The sequence below is a fragment of the Papaver somniferum genome, chromosome 1 (genome assembly GCF_003573695.1).
Source record: "Papaver somniferum cultivar HN1 chromosome 1, ASM357369v1, whole genome shotgun sequence".
In the NCBI taxonomy this organism is placed as follows: Eukaryota; Viridiplantae; Streptophyta; class Magnoliopsida; order Ranunculales; family Papaveraceae; genus Papaver; species Papaver somniferum.
Window position 1 is genome coordinate 204600605 of NC_039358.1, and position 27527 is coordinate 204628131.

At 38.2% G+C, this 27527-nt stretch overlaps 4 protein-coding genes across 7 annotated transcripts; 1 reads left to right on the top strand and 3 right to left on the bottom strand.

The window, feature by feature from the left end:
• Positions 1 to 363: 363 nt before the first annotated feature.
• LOC113313044 (F-box/kelch-repeat protein At3g06240-like) lies at positions 364 to 3985 on the bottom strand. Of its 2 annotated transcripts, XR_003341716.1 has the most exons (3): positions 2751 to 3983; positions 1307 to 1440; positions 364 to 1153 (listed from the first exon to the last, which is right to left on the bottom strand). XR_003341716.1 is itself a non-coding variant. In XM_026561772.1 (2 exons), the coding sequence occupies exon 1, from the start codon at positions 3946 to 3948 to the stop codon at positions 2752 to 2754; it is 1197 nt and encodes a 398-aa protein (XP_026417557.1). In that variant the 5' UTR covers positions 3949 to 3985; the 3' UTR covers positions 364 to 1153; position 2751. The 2 variants fall into 2 exon arrangements, 1 of the variants encoding a protein (XP_026417557.1); XM_026561772.1 differs by lacking the exon at positions 1307 to 1440 and having other exon boundaries at positions 2751 to 3985.
• Positions 3986 to 4037: 52 nt separating this feature from the next.
• Positions 4038 to 11429, bottom strand: LOC113313033 (phospholipid-transporting ATPase 6-like). Of its 2 annotated transcripts, XM_026561760.1 has the most exons (12): positions 11322 to 11429; positions 9687 to 9748; positions 8002 to 9452; positions 7801 to 7911; positions 7114 to 7390; positions 6848 to 6936; positions 6655 to 6739; positions 6165 to 6374; positions 5838 to 5963; positions 5611 to 5709; positions 5324 to 5515; positions 4038 to 5183 (listed from the first exon to the last, which is right to left on the bottom strand). In XM_026561760.1, the coding sequence occupies exons 1-12, from the start codon at positions 11401 to 11403 to the stop codon at positions 4533 to 4535; spliced, it is 3435 nt and encodes a 1144-aa protein (XP_026417545.1). In that variant the 5' UTR covers positions 11404 to 11429; the 3' UTR covers positions 4038 to 4532. The 2 variants fall into 2 exon arrangements, with proteins under 2 accessions (XP_026417545.1, XP_026417550.1); XM_026561765.1 differs by lacking the exon at positions 9687 to 9748.
• Positions 11430 to 19706: 8277 nt separating this feature from the next.
• On the bottom strand, positions 19707 to 20888 carry LOC113358702 (putative F-box protein At3g16210). Its single transcript, XM_026602346.1, has one exon. It carries the CDS (start codon positions 20886 to 20888, stop codon positions 19707 to 19709), a length of 1182 nt encoding a protein of 393 aa, XP_026458131.1.
• A 330-nt stretch (positions 20889 to 21218) lies between these two features.
• On the top strand, positions 21219 to 26597 carry LOC113313066 (protein ROOT HAIR DEFECTIVE 3-like). Of its 2 annotated transcripts, none has more exons than XM_026561792.1 (23): positions 21219 to 21340; positions 21424 to 21605; positions 21807 to 21873; positions 22033 to 22135; positions 22234 to 22304; positions 22407 to 22470; positions 22570 to 22635; positions 22730 to 22777; positions 22872 to 22934; positions 23058 to 23114; positions 23266 to 23424; positions 23512 to 23580; positions 23676 to 23767; positions 23873 to 23951; positions 24111 to 24276; positions 24463 to 24587; positions 24689 to 24951; positions 25034 to 25130; positions 25212 to 25349; positions 25437 to 25541; positions 25626 to 25723; positions 25849 to 25942; positions 26052 to 26597. In XM_026561792.1, exons 2-23 carry the CDS (start codon positions 21434 to 21436, stop codon positions 26388 to 26390), a joined length of 2535 nt encoding a protein of 844 aa, XP_026417577.1. In that variant the 5' UTR covers positions 21219 to 21340; positions 21424 to 21433; the 3' UTR covers positions 26391 to 26597. The 2 variants fall into 2 exon arrangements, with proteins under 2 accessions (XP_026417577.1, XP_026417582.1); XM_026561797.1 differs by having other exon boundaries at positions 21232 to 21340; positions 21411 to 21605.
• The last annotated feature ends 930 nt before the right edge of the window (positions 26598 to 27527 follow it).

Sequence of the window (27527 nt, forward strand, 5' to 3'; positions counted from 1 at the left end):
TTATGATTTCCTCCACCAACATGAAAGATTAAGTTGTTGCAGGATGTCTCTCCATATTTGCCCCTTTTTTACTTGTTCTCCTGCCAAGCAGATCTTCATGGCCCCTTCCCTAAACTTCTCATTCTATTCATTGTTTGCAAAATGGCCCCAATGGTTCACTACTTGTTTTCAGCTCTGAAAGCAGCCCATAGTGTTGCCAAGGGTCACACACCTTACCAGATTTTATTGACCAGAAATCATAAGCTACATTACCCCACTCTACAGGCCAAAGATTGAGACTAAAGAGATAGCAATTGCTTGACAAATGAAATCAAGGTATGCTTATCGAGGGCCATAACTGTGTTACACTATCAAGGGCAGGACTGCAACAATTGCACAATGTAGAAAAAAAAATCCAGAAATTTACAATTTCATAACAATAGAACATTTTTTACTTTGTATAGATTCAACCTCAAACATAAACAAGAGCCTAAAGAAAATTAATAACTACATACCTCGAGCGACCGGGTTCACTTCTCATTGGTATACACTTTTTTTTTTTTGATGAGTTTATGTTTCAACAATCTTCTTATGCTGTTGCAATTGTCTTTTCAGAAAACGAATCTTCGCATTCACCCTAGCTGTGAACCCGATGTGAGTATCCTGTGTGGAGTTGGCCTGTTCTCGTAACCACATTACGCTTTCTGTAACATCTTTCTCTTCATGCTTCATTTCTTGTAAAATATGATCATCCGTCGGATAAAATAACCGTTGAATCACCATGTGGAGAAAGTAAGGGAGAAGTGCAACAGTAACAATGATCAATGTGACCAACCAATATGTGGGTGCAGTACCCAGAGCTTCTGTAAATATATGAAATCCTCCTTCTGAATATACTGGAGGAAGTAAACCAAAAACGTACAAGAAAATGTACCAGAATAGTATGCTGCCCCAGATAAAAAGATGTTGGATCCACGTGAAGTGAGAAATGATGAGAGCAATCTGACAATTGACCGTCCAAATTATGCAAGTAAATGTAATGGCTACAATATGAGCAATATCCGCAACTTTTCCCTTCTCTTGGAAAGCGGAAGGGGAGAGAAAGCAAATGTTTACTCCGTTCAGTATCCATCCGATGATCCTTTTCCAGCTAAAATAGATGCTCTTTGTCGACCTAGGTATGTAGGAGAACATCAACGTCAATGTGCAGCTGGTGCTTTGAAAAAGTAATGCTTAACATTACGCAGTAGTTCAATATTATCTCGAAGGACATGTGAAAGTTTAAAATTGACAACTTGAACCCTTGATATATAGTAAATTTGCCTACCAAGGCTTTCTGTTTAGCAGAAACACAGCAGCATATAACTGAGGCACAGCTTGTATCCAGGCGTAAGAATTCATCCTTCACATCAGTTCTCAAAGCAAGCTAAGTTACCCACACAAGTCTAAGTTACCCACCAACTAGCGAAATAAGAAAAAGAAACGAGCCCAATGACAATTGGAAATGATGCATTTCATAAATAAAACCGAGTACACAGAGATTCTAACTAACTGCAACACTGACCTTACTGACTCAAGAGTTCTTAGATTTTGAAGGTTTATAGTCAGTCATATGCAGGTATGAGTGTATGCTAAAGATACGACAGGTACAAATACGTTGTATTCAACTTGCTATCAGAGTCACATGTACCACATAATGCAACAGCAAGCGCGGATATGCTCATATCATATCATTTTATGTTATTTTATTTTAAACTTGTAATCTTAAAGCAAGAAAACCACTAAGCACACAAGGTTACAAAAAAGAGCAAACAGAAAAAGGAAAAAAAAAAATCCAGCACAATCAAAAACCATACCTGAGAATGAAAAACCTTAGAACATTAAGTAGTGGTATATGAAAATTTTTGATATTCAGCATGAACTCTGAAAATTCTCTAATACATTCAATCAAAAATTTCCACTGAAATAGCAAGAGAAAAATTAATGAAGAGAAGTCACTCCTCTGGAAGGTTTCCTTAGGTTCCGGAGTCACAGTTAATCAGTTAAACTATTGAAGGCTCATTAGTGGGTCACATCAAGCAGAAGCTAAGGTGTACCTGGCATGTTCTTCTAAGTCATACTACTTGGGACAGAACATGTTCATCCAAAGCTAGTTCCATATAAGCTTCAGCATTAGGTGGCCAGTACAAAGTAGAACACCTCTATTTCCCTTAAAAGGTAGGCCTTGCAATTGGAGAACCGAAAACACAAAACAACATTGAAATGGACAAAGGGGTCAGAGTTAGAGGCTCTCAAGTGATGGCAATGCCTCCAATTAAACAGCATTGGAAACCTACACAAGTCTAAGTCACCCACCCACTGGCTATTCCATCAAAAGATACCAATAATGGCAGGGGGATCAATATGGCTCTAGTGACAGGGTGCGCTTTCAATCCTCTTTTACAATTAACTTTTAAACTCTTTAATTTATCAGTACACGTTGATGAAATCTAAAGTGTCATGTCCTTTCAGGTAATATTTTTTTTCCTAGAGTTTGAATTATTTCAGTCAACTGTAAATGAAAAGATGCATGTGATTGGGATATTTATTAAGAACAAGAAAGATATTTCACCAGAATGTTCCATAATATACACACTCAACTCAAGGTACTGGGAAGCAAATCACATGTCAAAGCGGCAAATGAAAGGGTCTGCAAGATAAAGAGCCTACTAGCTAACATAACAACTAAAATATTTTCAAGGAAAAAATTGCGTAACATTTGATGATTTTACCTTAACTGCTGTCGCTCATATTTTTCAGGATCCCATCTTCAATCTGTTTCTCCATATACTTGCCAGAGTTAAGTGAGCTTATGCTCTCCACGTAACTTACTCGACAATTTCCCATTATAATACTACAGACCGCCACTGATCTAACTCTTTCAGCTGTTGGATCATACAAATGTAATTGCTCGCTATCATCATCTATTAGAATTTCCCCATTGTCAAAACACCATAGCGGCTTCCAAAATAGTAATCCCTGCGAGGGACATGGTAGTTTAGGCGTGGTAAATCTTTTTGTCCAAGATTCTTTTACTCCATATTTCTGCATAACCCACACATCAATCCTAACTGAATCCCAAATAAAAGCTACACAAATGCTGTCTCCTAACACTCCAATATTTCTATATATTTCTCCCCAATAATCTGTAGGCGACACAATATTTTCAGGTAATGGCATATCCACCATTGTCTCACTGCTAACATCAAAAGAGACTATAACTTGGGACCAGGCTTCTTCGGTGGTTCTAGTTCCCAACCAATGAAGAGCTCCATTGAAAAACACACCCTCAGCTTTAATACCACCATGAAACGAGTAATTGACAGGGCCCTGAATACTACTCCATGAGTCTGACTTGACTCTATAAACATGAGTTTTCAAGCAACCTTCCGAACCCGATATTATGACTAGTTTGTAGTCATCAATGTTGCTGTCATAACCAAATCCATAGGCATGGGTATAACCCTCTATGGGCATTGTAAATTCCTTATATTCTCTTGTTAATGGGTTCATAATAACAATATCATTAGTCGCCATAAAACAATTCCTTTCCCGAGCAGCACGAAAAATTCTTGAGCAAATTAAGCCATCACAGGAACCCAAATAATTAAGAAAATATAAATTCTCACATTCAGATGGGTAATTTATCAGAACAGCTCCATCATGTGGTGACGATGATGAAATTGAAGCATAATCTATAGGTACAGAGTAAATTATAGGGGGATTAAGTGGTGGGAAATGATTAAACCAGAGTTTAGGGTTTTCCTTGCTTTGATTAGTGCGATTGACATGATTTTTGATGAAACTAGGTTTAGAAAGAAGAGTATAAAGAAACTTACATACACACCTAGATGATAAGATGGATTCCCCTGGTAACTTTAGAAAGATCTCGTCGTGAACCTCTTCCGGGAGATTTAACAACGAAGACATTGATGATTCTTCTCGTCTGGATCTTTGTAAGCAGGGCTTTCAAAAATGGGAGAAAATATGGTTAAATGCGTCTTGAATTTGACTGAAAGAAAAGCTGGTTGGCTTGGTCAAACCGCATCCTAAAGTCATAGCTGACTCTAGTTTGAACTTGGACTTTTTTTTTTTTTAAGAAGTTAATTTTTACCATGACTTTAACGGTAAATTTATTCATGGATTCTGACGCTAATTTCAAAGTTTTGTTTCCATTCTACCTGCTATTTTTTTTTTATCAACTCAGATCACTGGTATTACCACCAAATGACTTTACCTGACACCCGCTTTTACCTGCTATACTTCCATGGAACCACTGATCACCTAAACTTGCTTAATTGATACCAGTGAAGATTCACCCTCCTCCAGGTTTCAGACAAAGCTAATATCAAAGTTAAGGTACATAAACTTTACAAATTCATAAGCATTTTTTACTTTGTATGGAATCTACCTCAACATGATCAAGAGCCTGAAGAAAATCAATAACTACATACCTCCAAGGATGGGGTTCACTTCTCATTGATATACACAATTTTTTCCTATGAGTTTATTGTTTATGTTTCAGCAATCTTCTTATGCTGTTGCAATTGTCTTTTCAGAAAACGAATCTTCGCATTCACTCGAGCTGTGAACCCGATGTGGGTATCTTGTGTAGAGTTGTTCTGTTCTCTTAACCACATTACACTTTCTGTAACATCTTTCTCTTCATGCTTCATTTCTTGTAATATATGATCATCCATTGGATAAAACAACCGTTGAATCACCATGTGGAGAAAGTAGGGGAGAAGTGAAACAGTAACAACAATCAATGTGACCAACCAATATGTGGGTGCAGTGCCCAGAGCTTCTGTAAATATATGGAATCCTCCTTCTGAATATACTGGAGGAAGTAAACCATAAACGTACAAGAAAATGTACCAGAATAGTATGCTCCCCCAGATGAAAAGATGTTGGATCCACGTGAAGTGAGAAATGATGAGAGCAATCTGACAATTGACTGTCCAAATTATGCACGTAAATGTAATGGCTCCAATATGAGCAATATCTGCAACTTTTCCCTTCTCTTGGAAAGCGGAAGGGGAGAGAAAGCACATGTTCAAAGTGAAAATGGCAAGAGATGCAAAAACCCCATTCAATATCCAACCAATAATCCTTTTCCAGCTAAAATAGATATTCTTTTGTCCTTGGCGATAAATTGCTGGAAACTGTACATTCGATGAAAACATGTGAGAAAACTCAGAAAAGGTTTTTTAAATACTTCCAATAAAGAAACCATCCTATCAACTAAAGACTCTAATTGTGTGCCTCCCATTCAAAGTTGTAATAAATGGCAGGAGGCTTGTACCTGTAAGCAAACGTCTGCTGAAACATCCTGTTCAAAGACCCCCAAAGCTATAACCGGCAAGGAAGTTAAGACAACGTTGAATAACACCATATACCAATCATTATAGACAACCTCTCCTGAGAAGCTTGTGTACAACTCATAATAGAATAGAGTGAGACCCAATGTAAGGTTTTTATAAACAAAATAGAGAATCTGCGTTCAAAACACAAGAAAAATGTATATTAGTATGTCTCCCTGAAAAGAAAATAAACATTATTGTCAATCGAGCTTGAAAAAAGGATATTCACCATTTTGGAAATTCGCTTATAACACCAATGCCCGTGCACTATAAGTAATCGCTCCAAAAAACAAAACTGGGGCAAAGAGAAATCACTTGCCATAACTGCCTGCAACCAGCAGGAACAGAATTATAATGGGATTATAACTATTTCCATCACATAACAACGAAATACACCTTTCATGAAAAAGCTATCAGCAATTACATAGAGTTTCATTTCATGTTGTAATGATTTACCTGCATTCCTTCCATGCCACTGATTCCAACACCAATATCTGCTGCTTGAATCATACCAACGTCATTCGCTCCATCTCCAATTGCAAGGGTTGTCCAACCAGTGTATTCCTTTACTAATTTTGTGATCTGCAAATTCAAACTCTCTTAGTAGTCAGCAGGCCTACCAATGTAACCCAGACAAATGACAACATAATAATCATCACATCAAGGTCAGGTGGTGCTTTTAAAATGTAATGTAAAAACATCAAGCAGTAGCTCAATATCCAAAGACATGGGAAAGTGTAAACTTAACAACTTAAAACCTCGATATAACGTAAATATGCCTACCAAAGCTTTTTGTTTAGGAGAAACACGGCAGCATATAACAGAGGCACAGCTTGTAGCCAGGCGTAAGAATTGATCCTTGACATCAGTTCTCAAAGCAAGCTCAAGGGCTTTCCCATCAATCACTAGAGCAAATGGTATTTCATTATCGCTTTCTTCGAACGTAAGTTGGTAAGCAGTTTGAATTTGAAGCATTATCTCTTCCATCATAGCCTGGACAGTTAAAAAAAGTTGAGCTAGCTCACACAATATAGACAGTTGCATCAATATGTAACTCCTGAGGCTAAGGCGGAAATATGCAGAGTGATATATTTCACGGAACAGAGAGAGATTGGATTTACAGCCTTCTGATATTTTTCTAAATTTAATGAAATTGAATCATGATTAGATCATTCTTTTTCATAAAATTTGCAAAGAAAAATCCTTATTTATTTGGGGCTTTATATGTTGAATATTCAAACAGCTCAACATATTAGTGTCAGCCAATGCTCACCTTCTCTTCGTTGCTTGCTTCATTTTTTTTACTTAAACTTATATGGAACTGTATCATGTCATGTCGAAGCAAACTGCAAGCAAACCTGGTAGAAAGAGGAACCAGGAGTTACAAACAATAAACCTGCAACACATAGCCACAACTCGATAACTGACTGCTAGGGGGAGTTACAGTAAGAACCAGCAAGTCTTACCCGATATTGATGGCAGTCTCCCTTTTATCACCCGTCAGTAACCATATCTTCAGCCCTGCCTGTGCAAGTTTATCTATGCAGTCTGGAACCTGAAATCAACCTAGATGTTAATGCCATGAAGAGACGATGAGTTAAGCTATAAGGAACATATTAGTGAAACAGCTGATTGTGTACATGCTCGTCAGTTTATGCGGGCCACATCTGGCTAAATTAACTGAGGTGGCATGACACATCAGCTGACACAAACTTGTGTGTTTGTAACTAACCCCTTTCTGCAGTTTGTCTTCTACTGCAACAGCTCCAACCAAAATCATATTTTTTTCAATCATTTCTGATGCACGCTCTAGTAATTCTTCCCTTCCAGGACCTACAGTAGTCTTAGCCTTCGTAAAAATTGTATTCCAGCTTTCATATTCCTCTGGTTGAATTCTTCGATATGCAAACGCCAGAGTCCTCAAGCCATCTTCTGCATAATCAGAAAGGTGTGCACTTGTTGCCTGCCGATATGACTTTCCACTATCAGACAGTCTTTCAAAGATAATGCTGAAAAAGAAAAATAGAAACTTAGTTGCTATAGCATATACATTTGAGAAGAAACAAGTACTGCTGACAAATGAAAAGAACATGGAATCAGATGCGAGATGCCTTGCCATGAAGATGTGAGTTTATTATACTAGCGTAAGAGAAATTTTACACTTGAACCTACAAGAAAGTGGTATTTAGAAGCAGTTTCTGGTCACAAGGATGTGTATATGTAACGAAGAAGGAATTGTAACCTGACTGTGGCGAACTGGTTAGAAGCAGCTTAATGGACTCTCAGCATATAATTGAAACATAAGGCAGAACCAGAATTTACTTAGGATTGTAGATGCTACATTAATGAAGACCAACTTATTTACCTAGTTAAAGGAAACAAAGACACTTGAACTATACTCCTGGGACAAGTAACATACCTGTCTGCACCTTTGCATAGTAGAAAGACCTGACCATCTTCATCACTTACTATGACAGACATTCTCTTACGAGAACTGCTGAATTCCAACAGATTTAACAGCTTGTATTTCCTGTTAAATGGAAATAATCATACTTATGCTTTTTATGAAGTTCACAGAAAAAACTACAGAAATGCTAGGGATTATATAATGAAGTTTCACCTCTCCACAATCAATTTTTTAGATGGATCAAACTCCTTAAGAACCATGATAGACTGAGTTCTTTGACAAAATTGAAATCCGAACTCCTGGGATGCAATCAGAAAACAAACTTCTTCTGGAGACTCTGCTTCATACTTCAGATTCTCTGAATTGTCACCTTCAACAGGTATCCCAGTGTGGCATAAAGCCATGACCCTGAAGAACATTATAACATCAGGTAATTGTGATCTGCTCATCCACATTTTGTTCATGAGACGGTCATCCTGGAAGTTGAAACCCTTCACCATGGTTGCATTCTCCCGGTGAGACATTTTTGTATTTACCAGACCTGGATCTTTCATAATATCACGATGTACAGAAGCTTTTGAAATGGAATAATCAGTACAGGAGAACTCAAATTTCTCAAGGCTTTGACTTAAAGAATTAAACCCCTGCGAACTAAAGACGTATTTTTCAAGATCCGCATCCATTCGCTTAGAAACAGCAAAATCAACTTCACTTATGTCACCACCATATGAGACACCTGCAATAGAGCATTTTCTAAATTCCATCTGATTACATGTCAGAGTTCCTGTTTTGTCAGAGAGTACTATTTCCACCTGACCAAGCTCCTCATTCAGATTAGAAGTACGGGCTTCAACGGATTTGCATGATAGGGTATCATACATCTGTATATCCTTATTGATCAACAACACTTGTAATACTTTGACAACCTCAATAGAAACGTAGAGAGATATGGGAATTAAGTAACCATACAGAATAAGTTCCCTTAAGAATTGTAACGTACCCGATAACGCTGGTTTCAATGGGTTGAAGAATGAATCATCTTCGTCTACACGAAGATACCACCATTTGGATATTTCTGTTTTTGTGTACAAAGCTGACCCGATAGCTGTGAAGAGAGAAATTAGAACAAGCATTGCAAAGAGAAGATAAATTACATAATCCATCTTTTTCTCTATTTTGCTCCTTTTCAAGGGAGACCTGGTCGAATTTTGTACCACTTTTGTGTCAGGTCCAGTAAAGATAACCACCCCATAAATGTACTCAGTGTTACGAAGCTTTGAATCTCTTAGAAGCACCTGAGGTGGACTTAACGGGTATGATTCATCTTCAAACTTGAAATTTCCAACAAAAGAATAAAGATTCGGATTTGGGTCTTCACAATGTATTGTAGCTTGGAACTTGATGAACTCAGCGTCCTCATCCAGACTAAGTGTGGCTTCAAGGGACCTCTTAAGCTTCAAATTGGTTTCTCCATCAAGGTTCATAGTTTCGACATAGCAAATACCATCTTCATAGCTTGAAGCCAACAAAAGGAGATCACTCGGAAAGTATTCATTTTTCTCAACTTTAACAATATCACCGACAGCAAGTGTTTTCCATGGTTTATTTATGAATATGCCATCTCCTACGTGCACGTTTACAACTCGGGAGTTTACCTCCAGATCCTACAAAGTAAGCATTATATCGACCTTTAGCAAACACAATGATAGACTGCAATCAAAATTAGAAGTTCTGAAAAGCTTGTGAAAAGGTCTAAAAGTTCAACAAAAGTTAATAAAAAACAACATGAACTTCAAAATACATTATGCACAAATCAAATCAAAACCAAATTAAGAAACAAATTAATCTCAACATTCCAATGCTGCAAAAAGCAAATAGATATCTTAGTTTAAATTCACCTGGGTAAATCTGTGCCAATCCTCAATTGCTTCCTTAAGCATGCTAACTCCTACAACAAACACTAAGGGAGCAATAACACTAGGAGCAGAGAAAGGAGCCAAGGATGTTGTAGATAATGCCGCAGCCAATAGAAAATAGAAATTGGCAACTCGCCGAAACTGCTCAAAAAGGGCTCTGGGAAGAAAAGTAACAAAATTGTACTTGGTTGTGGATACAGAATTTTTTGGATATTTGTGTGGTTTCTTCTTGTGTAGATGAGACTCGTTACAAAAAACAATTCGAGAAAATCCGGGACCACCAAGTTCTTGGACAGGTTCATCTTCTGCAAATCCATGTCGCAAACAGGAGAAAGAATACAGCTTGCTCCATCTTACTTTCCCCCTTTTTCTCCTAGGCAATTCTGGCATTGTACGGTAATTTGGTAGAACTGTGGAAATAGCCCTGAACTAAACTCTAATTTAGAGAGGGCGAATGAAGCCTAAGCGATAAACCAGCTTTATCGTTCCATTAAAACAATCTAACTCTTGATTTTCCTACATTACTCTACAGGAAGTACTAATCTTCCTAAAAAGAGAAGCTGCTTTCAACGATCTCACTTAAATTTAAAAATTCCAACATCCAGAAATCTTGAAACAACAAAGCCCCAACTTCATTGTTTAAATCTAAGAAATTGAGTACTCTTATTTATCGCCCAATCACAATCTTCAAAAACAGATATGTAAATTTCCACGATACCATCACATAAGTACAGATTATTTTACAAAGTACTCACAAATGAATTCTATAAATTTGTCTTTTGCTATGGTTTTACTTAAGAGTGAAGCTTATCCATCCCAACGCTCTCCTTCCGAAAGAGAAGCTTCCAATGCTAGCCGAATTAGTTAAATCTTATGATAGATATAATATAATATCCCCATCAACAATATTTTATTGATTCACTCCCGTTGTTATTCAACCCCGATTACACCAACACACATTAAATTATTTCTCACATCCGGCCTTGCAACAATGTCCATACTACTAATATAAACAACTAAACAGCAATACCCATAATAACTAGCTCACTCCAAAGTCAAACAATCCTACAAAAATCAACACAACACCATTTTGCTCTACTTACAAGTACAAGTGGTTCTATGTTCAAGTTTCGAGAACTAAAATTATTATGCAAACACTAAATAATCCAATTTCAAACAAAAACACATCATGGCAGATTCGCATTAATCCAGCCAAGATTATAAAACTAATATGAGGCTATTAACAACTAAAAGCATTACCCACATCTTCATTTCTAAAGTCAATAGTGACGGTTCGAGAGGGTATGTACCTGGAGTAGTTTGCACCCCACGGAATCATTAAAACACTCACATCAACATATTGGAATCCGGTCTAATTGATGATATCGTCCATAAACTAATACCAGATTTTTCTAGTCACTCACTATTCCATTTTGAGCTAAATCAAGAAACTAACAAAACCAGAATGATTATTATTCTAATACATAAATCTGTCCTGTACTTAAAACCCTACAAAGACGGCAATTTAAGGCGAGCAAATTATGAAGATTTTTGGAGTGCCGGCAAATCTAAATTGTAAATGAAAATTAGGGTAAAACAAATTGGGGAACAACTTACGATAACTTGTCCCTCCTTTTCTAGCAGGAGCTTTGATGTCATCGCCGCCGCGTCCTCCGTCGCCCTCCACGTCCTCCTCCATGACTTCCTTCTCAGAGCTCTCTCACAGTCTCACTGCCTCGCTAGGAAAACAAAACCTCGGGAGCACCGGTTAATTTTTAATTAGATTATGGAAGAGAAATTATGATACCATAATTGCCCTCAACTTTGTTTCATATTCACTGGTTTGTCCTATAATGTTATGGGCTGGACCGGCCCGGGGCCAGGTCTACTGAGTTTGGTCAGCTAGCCCTTGATGTTTCTCCAAAGCGGTAATAAAATAAAGTGAGGATTAACCATTTGTTCCCAGTCCCATTGATTTTTGGCACCAAGAGTTCAAGATTTCAAAAGTGGTTTTCTGGAAATATAAGCATCTTTGAGCATTAACATTATCAAGCGCATTAACGACAACATCAAGATTCTCTAAAAATTCATCATAGAACATACGCGTTGTCTCAGGGTTCAGCACGATTTTACATAACTTCAATGTGAAGACTTGGGTTGATGGAACTTGCAGCAGAATCGAAAACACTAGAATTTCCTTGCAAATGAAATTACTTTTCTAGATGACATTATCATCAGTAATGGTCAGCTTTCCTTGCTAATTGCAACAAATTCCCAACATAGCTAGATTTTTTTAAAACTTGCACCCAACGGATCCCTGCCATAAACACTTTAGCGTTCTAAAATTTTTATTTCAACCTATAAGTCCTCTATTGAATATGATCGTCTATGGACAAAGTCGAGACAATACGACAATTCGCTTCACACTTCGTGTGATCGTTTATGGATACGAGATCGAAAGAATACAACAACAAGATAACTTGTGTGATTGACTATGGATACAAGATCGAGATAATACAATAACAAAGTTTGTTACTTGATAATAGGTTTGGAAATCACCAAACTCTAGAGGATCACTATCAAGTATTGCGGAGTTAAAGCATGTGTAATTTACTTAATTATAATGCGGAAAATATATTAAATGACACAACAAGGTTTTGTTAACAAGGCCAATCGTAAGTGCAGAAAAATCCCGGGACCTAGTCCAAAATTGAATACTCTCAGAATTGATCTGTTATACAAAATCTAAAACCAACTTTGTATAGTTGAGATCAAGCAGACTCCCGGAGCTACTTAGTTCCAACCGAGAAGGACGATGGAACGATTTCGATAATCCTCTCTCCTTTGAGGTTCTTTTCATATTTATACTTGCCACAATAACCTTAAGTTGAGAAATTTATTTATCCCAATGTAAACATTATTGTTTAACGGAATCTCAAATTCCTCCCAACGACATACTTGAGATTGAATATCTTAGTAAAGATCGTGAATCTATTTCCATCGTACTTCAACCTACATTGGTTCTTTATAGTATAACAAATGAAGTAGAAACAATTAAAATGGAAAGATTTTTCTTAAGACGTGTTAATTTACAATATATCTTTGTTGATCTTATGTAACACCCCGTGTTTTTATAATGGTGCATGCTGAAAGATGCGCTATGGATGAAGATTCATCCAAAGCTTATGTTGCGTTAAAAGAGGCCTAGGCAAAACCGACGCAAAAATGGTGCATTACGCAGGTCATTGTCCTAGTGTCAATGTTGCGTTACCGTGTGTAACAAGCCAAAGCAGGCTTGCATTGATGTACAGCCATCACTGATGGATATTGGGTTGAAGGTTTACAATCATCACGGCTGGATATCGAAGTTGGCATTAGCAATGTACAACCATCACGGCTGGACATTGGAGTGACTTATGGTCCAAAGCCGGGAAATACATCCATCAATTCCCTTCACTGGACATGGCTCAGAAAATGCTCAACCATCATGTCCGAACCCTGGAATTGGCATGTGAGCCAGAACTGAATGCTCAGGCATCGTGGACGGACATTCAGGTAAACATGGCAACGACCATGAATAGTGAAGCAACCACCTCAAAAGTGGGACTTGGTGAATCATATTTGATCCCCTAACCTAATTTCTAAAAATGTCAAGTTAACATATATAGGGAGGGGTAGTAGGTTGAAGGGGAATGTACGGACCATGCATGAAGTAAGCTACCATCACCGCTGGATATCAGGTTGATAGTGTACATCCATCACGGATGGATATCGGAGTTGGCATTATCAATGTACAACCATCACGGCCGGACATTGGAGTGGCCTGTGGTCCAAATCCGGGAAATACATCCATCACGGCCCTTCACTGAAATGCTCAGCCATCAGGGCCGAACACTGGAACTTGCATGTGAGACAGAACTGAATGCTCAACAATCATGGACGGACATTCAAGGAAACATGGCAACGACCATGAATAGTTAAGCAAGCACCTCAAAAGTGGTATTTGGTGAATGATATTTGCTCCCCTAACCTAACTTCTGAAAATTTCAAGTTAACATATATTGGGATGGGTAGTAGGTTGAAGGTGCATGTACGGACCATGCACCAAGTAAGTTTTATAGCTTAGACGGAACGGTGCAGACGATGCTATAAGGCCTCATTTATAGTTGTGTGTCCTTGCCAACGAAGAACGTTAAGTATGAGCACTACCATGCCATGTCGAGGACCTGATGATGCATGACCTTATGCATTTTTGACGGAACGGCCGACACGGACTAGGAACTAAGATCTGTGTTTGATTCGTTTAGAGTAGGGAAGGGTACGTAGGCAGCCGCAATGAGTTGCATCATTGTCGGTCCAGCACGTTGTCCCCTCATATCATCTAAGCTTGGTAGCTCGATGCAAGTGATGATTGTGGCCAAGCTTGATGAGGCTTAGTTGAATGCCAACAAGTGGATGCTCATACTTCCTATCAAGCTACATAGAGTTGGTAAGCGAGTTAAGGTGGGGAATGACAAAGTTTTGGAGCGGCCTACGTCTAAGTCCAAGGATGATACCTGGAAAAGACTCGTCAGTATGACGGTTACTCGGCAAGATAGGAAATTCACTGATGAAATTCCTAGGCATGCAAGAATGTATTGGCCTTATGGCCTTACACCCTTTATCGGACAAGGGTAAGCTAAGTTAGCTGCATCATACTCCACGAGCATGCTTGCAAGGGAAGATGGACATGCCGCCTTGCTTTAAGGCCCGAACTGTAGCTTCATCATGGAACATCAGGGGAGTCATGGCCTGCGCGCCAAGGCGCGACCAAGCGTGATTTTCCTGTCCGTCACAGTTGGTATCAGAACAAGTTTCGATAAAACTCTAAGGGCTGTGAGTAATGGACTCGTCAAGCGAGTACTTTTTTTAATGGAAACTTAAAGTTGGAGAGTAGGCCAACTTTTGCGCGGAAATAGTTTGTAAATGCTATACCAGTTACTTTGTGAATCGAATTGAGCTTGTTTAAGTACTGTGAGTTTGCCTGGCCTAAGTGGCACCTCACTTACGAGTGGAAATCCGGAAGACCGTCTGGGATGGTGGGTAGACAATGTAATCGATCATCCTTACATGTTGGCAACTGGCCAATGATGTGCGTTTATGAAACTTTTTCTCAGGAATCCAAACCAAAGAGTTTGTCCACAATAGTTTTTTTTTCGAATTTCGTGGACGAAATTCTTTAAAAGGGTTAATATTGTACCCCCCGCGTTTTTAGCACGTCGCATGCTGAAAGATGTGGCTTTACATGAAGCTTCATCCAAAGCTTATGTTGTGTTAAAAGAGGCCTAGGACAAACCGACGCCAAAAAGGCGCATTACGCAGGTCATTAACCTAGTGTCAATGTTGCTTTACCGTGTGTAAAATCCAAAGAAGGCTGGCCATGGAAATGTACATCCATCACGGCTGGATATCAGGTTGACAGTGTACAACCATCACGACTGGACATTGGAGTGGCCTATGGGCCAAAGCCGAGAAATACATCAATCACGACCCTTCACTGGACCTAACTCAGGAAATGCTCAGCCATCATGGCCGAACATTGGAATTGACATGTGAGCCAGAACTGAATGCTCAGCCATCATGGCCGGACATTCAGGGAAACATGGCAATGGCCATGAATAGTAAAGCAACCACCTCAAAAGTGGGACTTGGTGAATCAAATTTTCTTCCCTAACCTAAGTTCTAAAATTGTCAAGTTAATACATATAGGGAGGGGTAGTAGGTTGAAGGTGCATGTACGGACCATGCACCAAGTAAGCTTCATAGCTTAGCCGGGACGATGCAGATGATCCTAAAGCCTCATTTGTAGCCGTGTGGCCTTGCCAACAGAGCATGTTAGAATGGGCATTGCCATGCCATGTCGAGGACCCGATGACGCATGCCCTTATGCATTTTTGACGGAACGAACTACACGAACTAGGCCATAGTCACTATTTCTTGGCTACGACCTTGCAATATGCGTTAGCTTGTGTTGCGGTCCCTTCACGGATGAACTACGATATGTACTTGATCCCTTTAGAACATGGAAGGGTACGTAGGCATCCGAAATGTGTTGCAGCATTGCCGGTCCAGCACGTTGCCCCCTCATATCATAGCTCGGTAGCTCGATGCAAGAGTTGATTGTGGCCAAGTTTGATAAGGCTTAGTTGCATGCCAACACGTGGATGCTCATACTTCCTATAAAGCTACGTAGAGTTGGTAAGTGAGTTAAGGTAGGGAGTGACAAAGGTTTGGAGCGGCCTACGCCTAAGTCCAAGGCTGATGCCTGGACAAGACTCGGCAGTATGACGGTTACTCAGCTAGATAGGAAATTCAGTGATGAACTTCCTACGCATGCAAGAATACATTGGCGTTATGGTCTTACACCCTTTAGAGGACAAGGGTGAATTTGGAACGGTGTAGAAGCTAAGTTAGCTGCATCATACTCCACGAGCATGCTTGTAAGGGCAGATGGACGTGCATTACGGCCCAGACTGTAGCTTCATCATGACGCATCGGGGGAGTCCTGGCTTGCACGACCAGGCGTGATTTTCCGGTCCGTCACAACTTATTGACTCTTTTATAGTCTAACAAGTAGAATCCATCTCACCGAACATTCAAATTTGGGGAAAAATATCATGAATGTTTCAATTAACTTCCTTCAGAGCATTACACTATCTGAAGTCAATATGTCACCTTAGAAATGTAGAAGCCATGCCTTCACTTTTGAACGATACATTGTCATAACTAGAAGGTTTCGTGATGAAACATATTCATTATACACACAAATTACTTTCACATCAAAGACCCTTTAGTGGTGCTTAAGTACTTCTGAGTCCAAATCAAACTCGAGTCGAGTTGGTTTTAGTCAAAGTCCAGTCAAGTTTTTGGTAAAAGCCCGGACCATTGGGTTTACGGGGTCATGGTTAACGAATATAAGCGTATGTAGTTCATTGTATATCCAAATGAAACTATTAACATATGAATCGAAAACATATTGTTAACCCTAAAATTGGAAATTTCATCATCCATATGTAGTGATTAGAAAGCAATCGTGACCATGTCCGATTATGCTAAAAGTTTCACAGAAGATTCAACTAACTGTTCATCCAAAAAAATAAATTTCGAGGAATCCAACGGCTAGATAAAAATATATTCATGACATTGTATGATTGTTCCAATTAATGTATCTATGGACACAACTGGAAATATCACATACTTTGGAGTACTTCTCATGGATCTCTATGAAATTTTACAGTGCGTCGAGAAGGAAAATATGTGAGACACACTAAACATACAACATAATCCAATAGTTGGAATTCTAAAACATTAAGTTTTATCACGCTATTATAAACTAGGGTTTGTCTGAACGCATACAGTTTCATTAAAATTAGGTTTTGGACAGTGCATCATATTCCAATTTGATTGAAATTTTTATAGAGTATGTCATACCAAATAGGGTTGAACACATTAAAATTTCGTGAAATCTAAAAGTGAAATATCTATGTTTGACAATCATATATTCGTGGACCATGGGAATCAATCTACTACTTACGCACAACATAAATACGAGAATCTAACGGATGTGTACCGTTGCCGCGTTGGAAGCTTGCGTGATGACCATGAGAACTATCAAAAATTTACTATATTATTCATGGTGCCTTAAGCTAAAAAGAGATCAGGAGATGAGATTCCTCACTTGGTTCTAGCTATCCTGAACAAAGAAAACACAAAAATTAAAGTTAAATGTTTTTTGGTATAATCATTTTTGAAACACAAAGCATTTATAAAAAAAGACGCATACACTTCATAATTAATCTCCATAACAATTAAAAGAGGAAAAAATAAAGTGCATCACAAACACCAGAAAAGAAAATGAACTGGCATACATTTATTTAATTACCCAGAGTACTGAAAGAGAGATAGGAAAACTTCTTCTTCCAAATGGAAATGAGACTGTATTTGGTTGATGAAATCACATCATAGATGATGGCCTTTTTATAATTCCCAAGATGGATCAAAAGATAAGATATAAATTATTAATCCAAGTAGTTGATGTGAGGAACTACCGACATCTCATGTGTGCAAATAAATGAGACTGAAAAAAGTAATAATTAGCTATCCGGACTCGGGTACCGGTTTTGCTCGTCATAAATGAAAAAGGGGTAAGTTTTTTTGTTTTTTTTTTCTATCGGTTAAAAATAAAGAAAAGGATAATTAATAATGAGGCAAGCTGAGGGTTTGTGTTCGATCAGACTCCTTGAGTGCAGTTATGGCGTTAGTAGATTCTTCCAATCCTTGGTTAGCCAGGCAGAGTTGAGGCTAGATATAAGTTCCTTCGTTTTGAGCATACTTACAGGGAGGCTAGTAGCGAAGGGAGGATGTACACTTCAAAACAAGGTGATCTGAGTTGCGATGGACGACCTAATTTTTTGTTTTCGGTTGAATATCCAAATGTAACTTTTTATATTTTATTCGCTTTAAGTTGTAAGTTTCTGGAATTATGATTGTAATTATGCTATTTACTAATACAATTTGGATTTACCAAAAAAATATTGCATTTGGTACTGGGCTCCAAAAGTGGCTTCTGGAAATATAAGCACCTTTGATACATATACATTCGAGCATGTGAAAACTACAGGGAGACCCATTCTCCCTGATGTTTCTACTGTGAAACCCACGCTCCCAAAACTACAGGCGCGCACCCAAATTCTGAAAGAAAATTATTCTCAAACCCAAAATATATAAAAATCATGTTTTCCCGAGATTTTTTTTTTCCATGGCTGCCGCTGTATTGAGAAGAAGAGGAAAAAGATTATTATCTGCTTCATTGATATCTGCTTCTAGATATGTTGATGCTGTTTCTGGACCTTCTTCTTCCCAGTAAAAATATTATTTGAAGTGGTTTTACTGTTGAAAATCGATGTGGGATTTGGAAGTTGAATCGCTGATGTTGTTGACGATTGAGGAGTGTGTTCTGATGGGTTTAATTAGGTCATTATATAGAAGGTTAGGGTTTACTGAAGGTACAAAAAAACACACAATGAAGTACCTAGGGAATATATCATGGGGGTCTAATGCTAACACCTAAGAAAAATGTCAAGGACCACACCATGGAGAAAGTGTTGGTTAAACTTCAACATAGAAGTCAATAACAAGCTGGTTAGGAAAAGATTAGGAAATTGATGTAATGCTAAGGGAATTAGAAGTCATCTAGTTCTAAGAAAAGGAAAGACATGTAATAAGGTAATAGGACTAGGAAAAGGAATTCATAGTTCTATATATATATGATCACCAAAGTTGTGGTTGATCATATGAGCAATATTAGAGCTTGTGTTTAGTTTTGAGAGATTTTCTAAACATCAATAAAGAAAGTTGTCTTTATATAAGCTAAGTTTCATCTTGCAGTTGCCATTAGAAAGTAGAACTACTGAGGCAAGTAGGTCTCCATAGACATGTTGTGATAATGACGTATCGATCAACAAAGGAGGTGAGACGATAGGAACATTTCCTCTCTCTCTAAACAACATCATTCCCTTTGCATACAGTAACAAGGTTCTGCCGGCTAGTATCAAGAATTTATGATACATTAATTCATTAATGAAGACAACTTTTCTATTGCTTTCCTGTCCAAAGCACTGTTTTCCTTCAACTTAACAAACTCAGCAACTCAAAATCACATACTAAATATCGAAATGACAACACTTATATAGTAATAAGGATATTGGCTCAGCATTAAGAATCAAATAGATTTCCTATAAGGCTAGGAGCCTAGGACTAATTGTACTCTATTTCCCAAAAATTTCCCTGCCCATACTACATTATTTTTTTTAAATTAATACAGGAATACAAGTTTATTAAAGGTAGAATTACATTCTCCATTAAGATTAGCTAAAGTAAGTGAAAAAATGCACAATAAACATAGCAATGAAAGATTCAGAAAGTACTTATAATTTCAATAAGGGTTGTTATCATTACACTTACCTAGAGATTTCTTATTGTTCTGCGCTTCTTCAATTTACCACCATTTTCTGTCTCCTCCCTAGAACTTGCTCTTTCACAGGATTCCATTGTTTTTGTATCTCTTTCTCCCAATAATCTTAATGAAACTAAGGTATTCTTGTGACGGATTGCTTGATTAATAAACTTGTCAACACTAACAACTTTGGCAGATGAAGCTTTTAGATCGTAACTATATACTTTGGTATTCTTATAGCACAGAAGCCTACGACTCTTCGTAAACTCCAATGGCTTCTGCATATTACTGTCAAAACTAAACTCTTTACTCCATCTGAAGTCACAAGTCTCTTTATTCTTCTTCAATAACCATATTTCATTCCCAATGTCTTCGCGATAATAAGTAGCACTTAAGAAACCACCTAAAACTCCTAGTTCAATAGAAATATATGGAACACCAGCAGGTGGTAATGGAAGTTCACTAAACTTTTCCTCAGTCAAATGGAAAGCAAGAATGGATTCCCTGTGTTCGTTTTCCCAATGAAGAGCTCCATTTGCAAACACACCATGTTGTCTATCGTGTTTCCTATTCATGTTGTTGATCTTTGCCACATTTCTCCATCCACCACCACTGCCAAGAGTATATACTTGAGCAGTTCCAACATTTGGGTCTATCGAGTCGAAACAGCTCCTAACAACCTTGTACTCATTAGTTTCACAACTATAACCAAACCCAGTCCACAAGTACACTCCTTCAGTATCTAGAAGGACAACATATTCTCTAGTGACTGGATTACAGACATAAGCAGGTCCAGAATGATGTTTATTCGACATACCCATATACCTCGAATCGAAGCAAATTAAACCATTTTGTGAACCAATACAAGACCAATCGTTAAACGGAGGGTTCAAATTCATCCTTGTTATCCCACTAAACAGTGTTTCATGTGAATTCTCATCATGCTCTATGTAATAAATTTTCATCCCTTGATCATAACTAAAGAATATGAAACCCAACTTACCAGAATCATCATCAGCAGCAGCAGAACTAAGATGATCCAAGTACTCTTGATAGAAAGATGGATGACGAATAAGATCCCTCCATTGTCTGCACACCAATTTGGAGATTAAAACGAATTCAACTGGTAATCGACTTAGAATTTGTAACATCATCTCTTTCGGGAGATCGTTAAATTTAAACCTCCTCATCGTGATTTCTTTTTTTTTTAGGGTTCGTTTTATTGGAGAAAAATCAGAAATGAGATTTGATTTCGGAAGACCGACTACAAGAGTGATTTTAATAGTCAAAGAAAAATGGGTAAAAGACGACTTTGTACACAACGGATTCACTTAATTACGGTCAAGGATATGGTAAGGTTAACCCTGGCCAGGGTAACTTTCCGACAGTGGCCGTGCCAGAAACTGCCGCCGGTTCGATTTTATTGAACATTCCGGTGTACATCCCAGGAGATTCCACGTGGCGCAAGCAAGAAAAACAAGTCTTATTCTTAGCCAAGAAGGAAAATATATAAGTGCAACGTCTCGAGTCTGAGTGTCGCGTAACCATGCAGGCCAAGTGTGTCATTCTGATTTGAAACCCCTCAAATCAAAAATTCAGTTTTCATCTCAAAATCAATCAAACATCTCTCTGAAGAATTAAGGTATTCATATTTCTCTCCGTATTTTGATTCATTAAATCAAATTTTTTGTGATCTTAATATTATTTCGTAGTTTTGATTTTTAGATCAGGAGGTATGGGCGGTGAAGAAGGAGATAAGGAGGATGGAGAATGTTGTTCAACACAACTAATTGATGGAGATGGAGAATTCAATGCGACAGGACTTGAGAGTTTTATGAAAACTGCCAAGGTTTCTGAATGTGGTCTTTCTTATGCTGTTGTTGCCATCATGGGTCCTCAAAGCAGTGGTACGTTACTCATTCTGCATCAATTCATTCAGAATTTGCACATTTTCGCCTTATTCCATGAATCTTTTCAATTGTCGACATTATTAGATAGATTCTGAGCTTGTTGTGTATGATTATGATTGTGAATGTTGTTATGCCCATTGATTTCTGGATGATTTACCAAAACAATGTACTAAGCTTGTTGGTTTTGTTCCTCACCAGGGAAGAGTACATTAATGAACTATCTATTCCGTACCAATTTCAAGGAGATGGATGCTTTTAAAGGAAGGTAAGTGGTGCATGCTTTTTTACTAGAACACCACGAGTAAAAAATTTGTGTGCGGATGTGGAGTCAGATGTGCCAATAGGTTTTTAAAAGGCTAAATTGATTGGTTTCTTGTTGTTCAAATGGAATTGAACATGATCAGAAGATTTTGATGGAATGCAGGAGTCAAACTACCAAGGGAATTTGGATAGCAAAGTGTGTAGGTATTGAGCCATGCACGATTGCCATGGATTTGGAGGGTACTGATGGAAGAGAAAGAGGGGAGGTGGTGTATCACATTTGTATTTCATTCTTTTAAGTAAAGGCCACGTGATAATTGTCGACAAGTTTTTATGCTGATTGTTTTTTGTTTGTTAAACTCAGGATGATACAGCATTTGAGAAGCAAAGTGCTCTTTTTGCTTTGGCCATTTCAGACATTGTACTGATTAACATGTGAGTTGCAAGTTACGCTTCGGGAATGTAGTCCTCTAGTTGCTCCATCTAGTCGAATTGGTTTATTGGATTGACGTTGACTATTATAATTGGTTCTTTCAGGTGGTGTCATGATATCGGTAGAGAGCAGGCTGCCAATAAACCTCTTCTAAAAACAGTTTTTCAGGTACCTCTGTGTCTATAAGTAGGATTTAATAATTAGAAGATTTAAGTGGGGATGACACAGATTAGCCAGTGTTAACAATTGGCTTTCGGTTTTGTGTAGGTTATGATGCGTTTGTTTAGTCCTCGCAAAACGACTTTGTTACTCGTCATTCGTGATAAAACAAAGGTATTTTTCTCAGACAAGTAATTGTTGCAATTTCCATGTGGACACATTATGGTTTGCTTTGGAAAACTGATACTGCTTGACGTTCTCCTTGTAGACTCCAATGGAGCATTTGGAACCTGTTTTAAGAGAGGATATTCAGAAGGTAAATCTTTTTCTGTACTGTTCGACATTGCTCTTAAAGTTCTATCATCACTGGTATGTATGGATTCTGACCAAAACTTTTATGATTTCTGCAGATATGGGATGGCGTTCCCAAGCCCGAGGCGCACAAGGATACTCCTCTCAGTGAGTTTTTTAATGTGAGTTTCATATTAAACCTTGATATCTTACAATTTCAGAAACCTATTGCTCTTATATGTCTGGATTTACGGAGAAAATAAGTTTTGTGTAAATTGGCTGATAATCACTCTCTTTGACTGAAGTTGGAGGTCACAGCTCTATCTAGTTATGAGGAAAAGGAGGAGCAGTTCAAAGAGCAGGTACTTCACAATATGCTCCGGCCAAATTGCTGGTCCTTGCCCTTATTTTTTGCTTTGGAATTGATACTGTGAAAGTGGTGTTCCTATCTATAATCTAAACATCTGGATCACCCAAGTCCTTCAAGTCATCTTCTTTGTTTACTTTATACAGGTTGAGCAGTTAAGAAAGAGATTTATCCACTCTATTGCTCCAGGAGGGCTTGCTGGTGATAGACGGGGTGTTGTCCCTGCTTCAGGATTTAGTTTTAGTGCACAGCAGATATGGAAAGTTATCCGAGACAATAAGGACCTTGACCTTCCTGCTCATAAGGTCTTTAAACTGTTGTGCTGTGAATCGATTTTCTTGTTTATTTTTGGTTTTAAATTCTGTATCTTATTTTTCCTTTTTTCTGTTTAGGTAATGGTTGCAACTTTTCGATGTGAAGAGATTGCCAATGAAAAGCTCAGTCACTTGACCTCAGATGAGGTATCTATCTAGCTACACTTTCAAATTCCTAGATTGTTATAGGGTTACTTCAAATGGTTGTTCTGTACATGATCCAATTTTATTGATGTGACCAGGGTTGGTTGGGACTGGATGAAGCGCTTCAAGCTGGCATTGTGTCAGGCTTTGGAAGAAAACTCAGCTCTATCTTAGATGCATATCTTTCCCAGTAAGGCCATATCTGATTGCATTGTCAGATTTATATGTTATTCCTCTTAATCACTTAGGGTTGGTCGTTATTTGGTTTCTTGCTTGATTATGTTTTTCTCTGCAGATATGATTCGGAGGCCATCTACTTTGACGAAAGTGTAAGGAACTCAAAGCGACAGGATCTGGAATCGAAGGCATTGAATGTAAGCATAGATCTTCCAGATTTTGAATATCCTAATTTTCTCATTGTTCTCAGACTCTGCACTTGATATGCGTCGGTTAATTCTTCTGACATACCCTAACTGATCAAAAAATAAAAAATCGTCTCACCTACCGTTCATTTTGCTTGCTCTGTTCTGCAGTTTGTGCACCCTGCTTACCTGACTCTGTTGGGACATCTACGAGCCAAATGTCTTGATAATTTTGGCAAAGCACTAGAACAGCCACTCAAAAGGGGAGAAGGATTTGCTGCCTCTGTCCGCAGTTGTGTTGAGTCTTCTATGCTCGAGTTTGATCAAGGGTGTGCAGGTAAAGCTTAAATATGTTAGCTTTCCAGAGGTCTTGTATATCATTTGGTTTAGCTATTCAACCTTTCTTTAGTAAAATCACGGGAAAAAAAATATAAACCGTTACAATCTAAAGCCAATGTGCTTATTTGTGGAAATAGTGCACCATGCTGTCTATCTATTAATCTATTGATTTATGTTCTTCTAGATGCTTCTGTAAAGCAAGCAGACTGGGATGCTTCGAAAGTCAGTGTGAAGCTACGCCGTGATATTGAAGAACAAGCAGTATCTGTTCGCAGTGCAAAGTTCTCAGAACTGATTACCAACTATGAGGTTTATCTATTGTTTCCTTGATGAGTTTCGTTTTCTTGATTTTAATTAGTTGCCATGAATAACCAAAAGGATTTAACGGAATTATGTTTTTAAACTTGCAGAATCAACTTACGAAAGCACTTGCTGAACCAGTAGAATATCTGTTTGAATCTGCTGGAGGCGACACCTGGGCGCTAATAAGAAATCTTGTTCAACGTGAGACGGGGATTGCTCGATCAAAGTTTACCACTGCTCTTAACGGCTTCGAGTTAGACCAAGAAACATTCGATAAAATGGTTCAGAATCTACGGGATTTTGCAAATAACGTGGTGGAGAAAAAAGCAAGAGAAGAAGCTGGGAAGGTTTTGATTCATATGAAGGATAGGTAACCATTGTAACTCTCTGGAACTTCCGTTTCCTCTTTTCTCTACATATATAACATTACAACTGTTTCGAAACAAATTCAGGTTCTCAAATCTCTTTAGTCATGACAAGGATTCGATTCCAAGGGTTTGGACTGGAAAGGAAAACATTAGAAAAATAACGATGAATGCCTTGACCGCGGTAATCTTTTAACACCAGAAACCGTCTCGTTCACATACTTGTGGTGTGTTACTACTAAAACCTGTCATCTTTGTGCTGCAGTCCCTCGAGCTTTTATCTGTGATTTCTGCCATTCGCTTGGATGAGAAAACAGATAGGATTGAGAATCTGCTCTATTCTTCTCTTATAGATGGAAAAGTCACTCCTGTCGACCCACTTGCTACAAGCTCTTGGGATGAGGTCAGCTACTGTGTAATTAGTAGTTACTGCCATCCATAATTATATGTTGTCACGTCTATTCTTATTTTTGATGTTAATGTGGATCAGATTCCAGAAAAGGACACACTTCTCACACCAGTCCAATGTAAGTCATTATGGAGACAGTTCAAAGCAGAGACGGAATACATCGTTGCTCAGGCTGTTTCTGCACAGGTACATTTGATTGACTTGTCTACGTTATGGACAGATAAAAATTTTGCAACATTTTTACTTACCTATCACATGGTGCTTCTTCAGGAAGCTCATAGGCGTAGTAGTAACAACTGGATACCTCCTCCGTGGGCAATTCTTGCCATGCTTATTCTTGGATTCAATGAAATCATGCTCCTTTTCAAGTAATCTTTCACTTCCACATTTGTTTCTTTCATAACCGAACTTCAGTTCTCTTAGGAGTCACTTTCATTTTTTGGTAGCAAGTTCTTTTCATAATTAACATTGTTTTCTTCTATTGGTGAAATAGGAATCCTCTCTACCTCCTCCTTTCCTTTGTTGTATATTTAGTAGGAAAAGCTCTATGGCTGCAACTAGATATTGGAGAGTTCATTAATAACCCGGTGAGTACATGACCTTTCAGATGCTAATCAAATTCTCTTCATGTTTTTCTATTAGTTATTGCACCGCAATATCAGGCGCTAAAAGCATCCTTTTCTGTTGCAATTGCAGGTCTCTGCATTACTTTCTGTTGCCTCGAGGTCTCTTCCAAGCATGATGGAAACTATGCAGCGATTTGCTGCAGGAGAACAAGTGCCTCAACATACGGGCCCTCCAGCACCATCCAGTTCTCTGCTGGGTTCTCAAAGTTTCAGCAACCAGTCAAATCTCACGACAAGTGCTGCAGTTCCTGCGGATTCATCGTCGTTCGCTGAATCCAACGACTTAAGATCTGAGAGTAGTAACGAGCACTCAAAATCTACACTCTCATCATCTTCAAGCAGCATTGAGCGCTCAAGTTCTACAGTTATGCAAAGGCAAGCTGCCAATGTTGAAGCTGACCACATGTGACTATTCCAACTTCAGTATAACAAATAAGCGGCCAAGCAGTATCCAGCCTCATGAATATCATGTTTAATGCATAATTCGATTGATGTGGCCAATTTTTAACAAAACAGATGATTTTGTAGAATGTTACAAGCCATTTTAATTATCTTCTCCGGTTAGATTGAAAGGTACTGTTTGTCCTATCATCTAACTGACGTCCAGTTTTTGTTCCTCTATTGTACATAATTTCGAAATGCTGGTCTGCGGATTTTGATATCCAAAATTTATGCAGTGCAACCATTCCTACATGGAAGCTCTAATTCTAGAAAATTGATGGACCATTTCAAGGTTAATGCAGGCATCAATTTTGGATATCAAAATCCGCAGACCAGCATTTCGAAATTATGTACAATAGAGGAACAAAAACTGGACGTCAGTTAGATGATAATTCTAGAAAATTGATGGACCATTTCAAGGTTAATGCAGGCATCAAACAGTGAATCAGGCTTGGGCTCCACTAACTTGTCCAGCTAGCACACCTATAAGCCCAAAACAAAATATCTTAAATTAGAACGATTTTTTGGGACCATGGTTTTTTTGGGGACCATGGTTTTATTTTGGGTAAAGGCATTAGAAGTAATTTTAGGTCACCCCATATCTAGTTATTTATTTAATACCTAATCTACCCTCTTAATTAATTTTAGGTTATGATTAGTGAATGATTTACAGGGGGTTAGTCGTGGGAGAGTTTGAGAGATTTTAATGGAGTTAGCAAATCCCCTGTTAGTCGTGAGAGAGTTCGTCAAAATCTTTTAAAATCTCTGTTAGTGGTGAGAAATTTATAGGGAGTTTCTAAAACTACCTCAAAATCCCTTAAACTCCCTGTTAGTGGTGAGAGATTTGATTAGAATCTTTTAAACTCCATGTTAGTCGTAAAACACTAGAGTCATAGGGAGTTTATAATTTGAGAGAGTTTGGGGGAGTTTGAGGGAGTTTCATGATGTTTTTGTGCTTGGACAAAATCTCTCAAAAAACAAGAGATTTCTGGGGAGTTTGGGTTAAACCCCAAAATTGCCTAGACTCTCTCACACTCCCTCTAAATCCCTAGAGATTTAAATACATTAAAATCTCTCAAACTCTCCCACGACTAACCCCCTGTTA

Bases quoted from the DNA above. Each gene is read 5' to 3' on its own strand.
- LOC113313044 (XM_026561772.1), bottom strand. From the start codon at position 3,948: ATGTCTTCGTTGTTAAATCTCCCGGAAGAGGTTCACGACGAGATCTTT.
- LOC113313033 (XM_026561760.1), bottom strand. From the start codon at position 11,403: ATGGAGGAGGACGTGGAGGGCGACGGAGGACGCGGCGGCGATGACATC. The intron at 5,964-6,164 runs GTAGGCATATTT...TTGAATTTGCAG, and splicing joins CTCCTAAACAAAAAGCTTTG to ATCACAAAATTAGTAAAGGA. The intron at 5,516-5,610 runs GTGAATATCCTT...TTTTGAACGCAG, and splicing joins ATAAGCGAATTTCCAAAATG to ATTCTCTATTTTGTTTATAA.
- LOC113358702 (XM_026602346.1), bottom strand. From the start codon at position 20,888: ATGAGGAGGTTTAAATTTAACGATCTCCCGAAAGAGATGATGTTACAA.
- LOC113313066 (XM_026561792.1), top strand. From the start codon at position 21,434: ATGGGCGGTGAAGAAGGAGATAAGGAGGATGGAGAATGTTGTTCAACA. The intron at 22,778-22,871 runs GTAAATCTTTTT...TGATTTCTGCAG, and splicing joins TAAGAGAGGATATTCAGAAG to ATATGGGATGGCGTTCCCAA. The intron at 24,952-25,033 runs GTAACCATTGTA...AAACAAATTCAG, and splicing joins TTGATTCATATGAAGGATAG to GTTCTCAAATCTCTTTAGTC.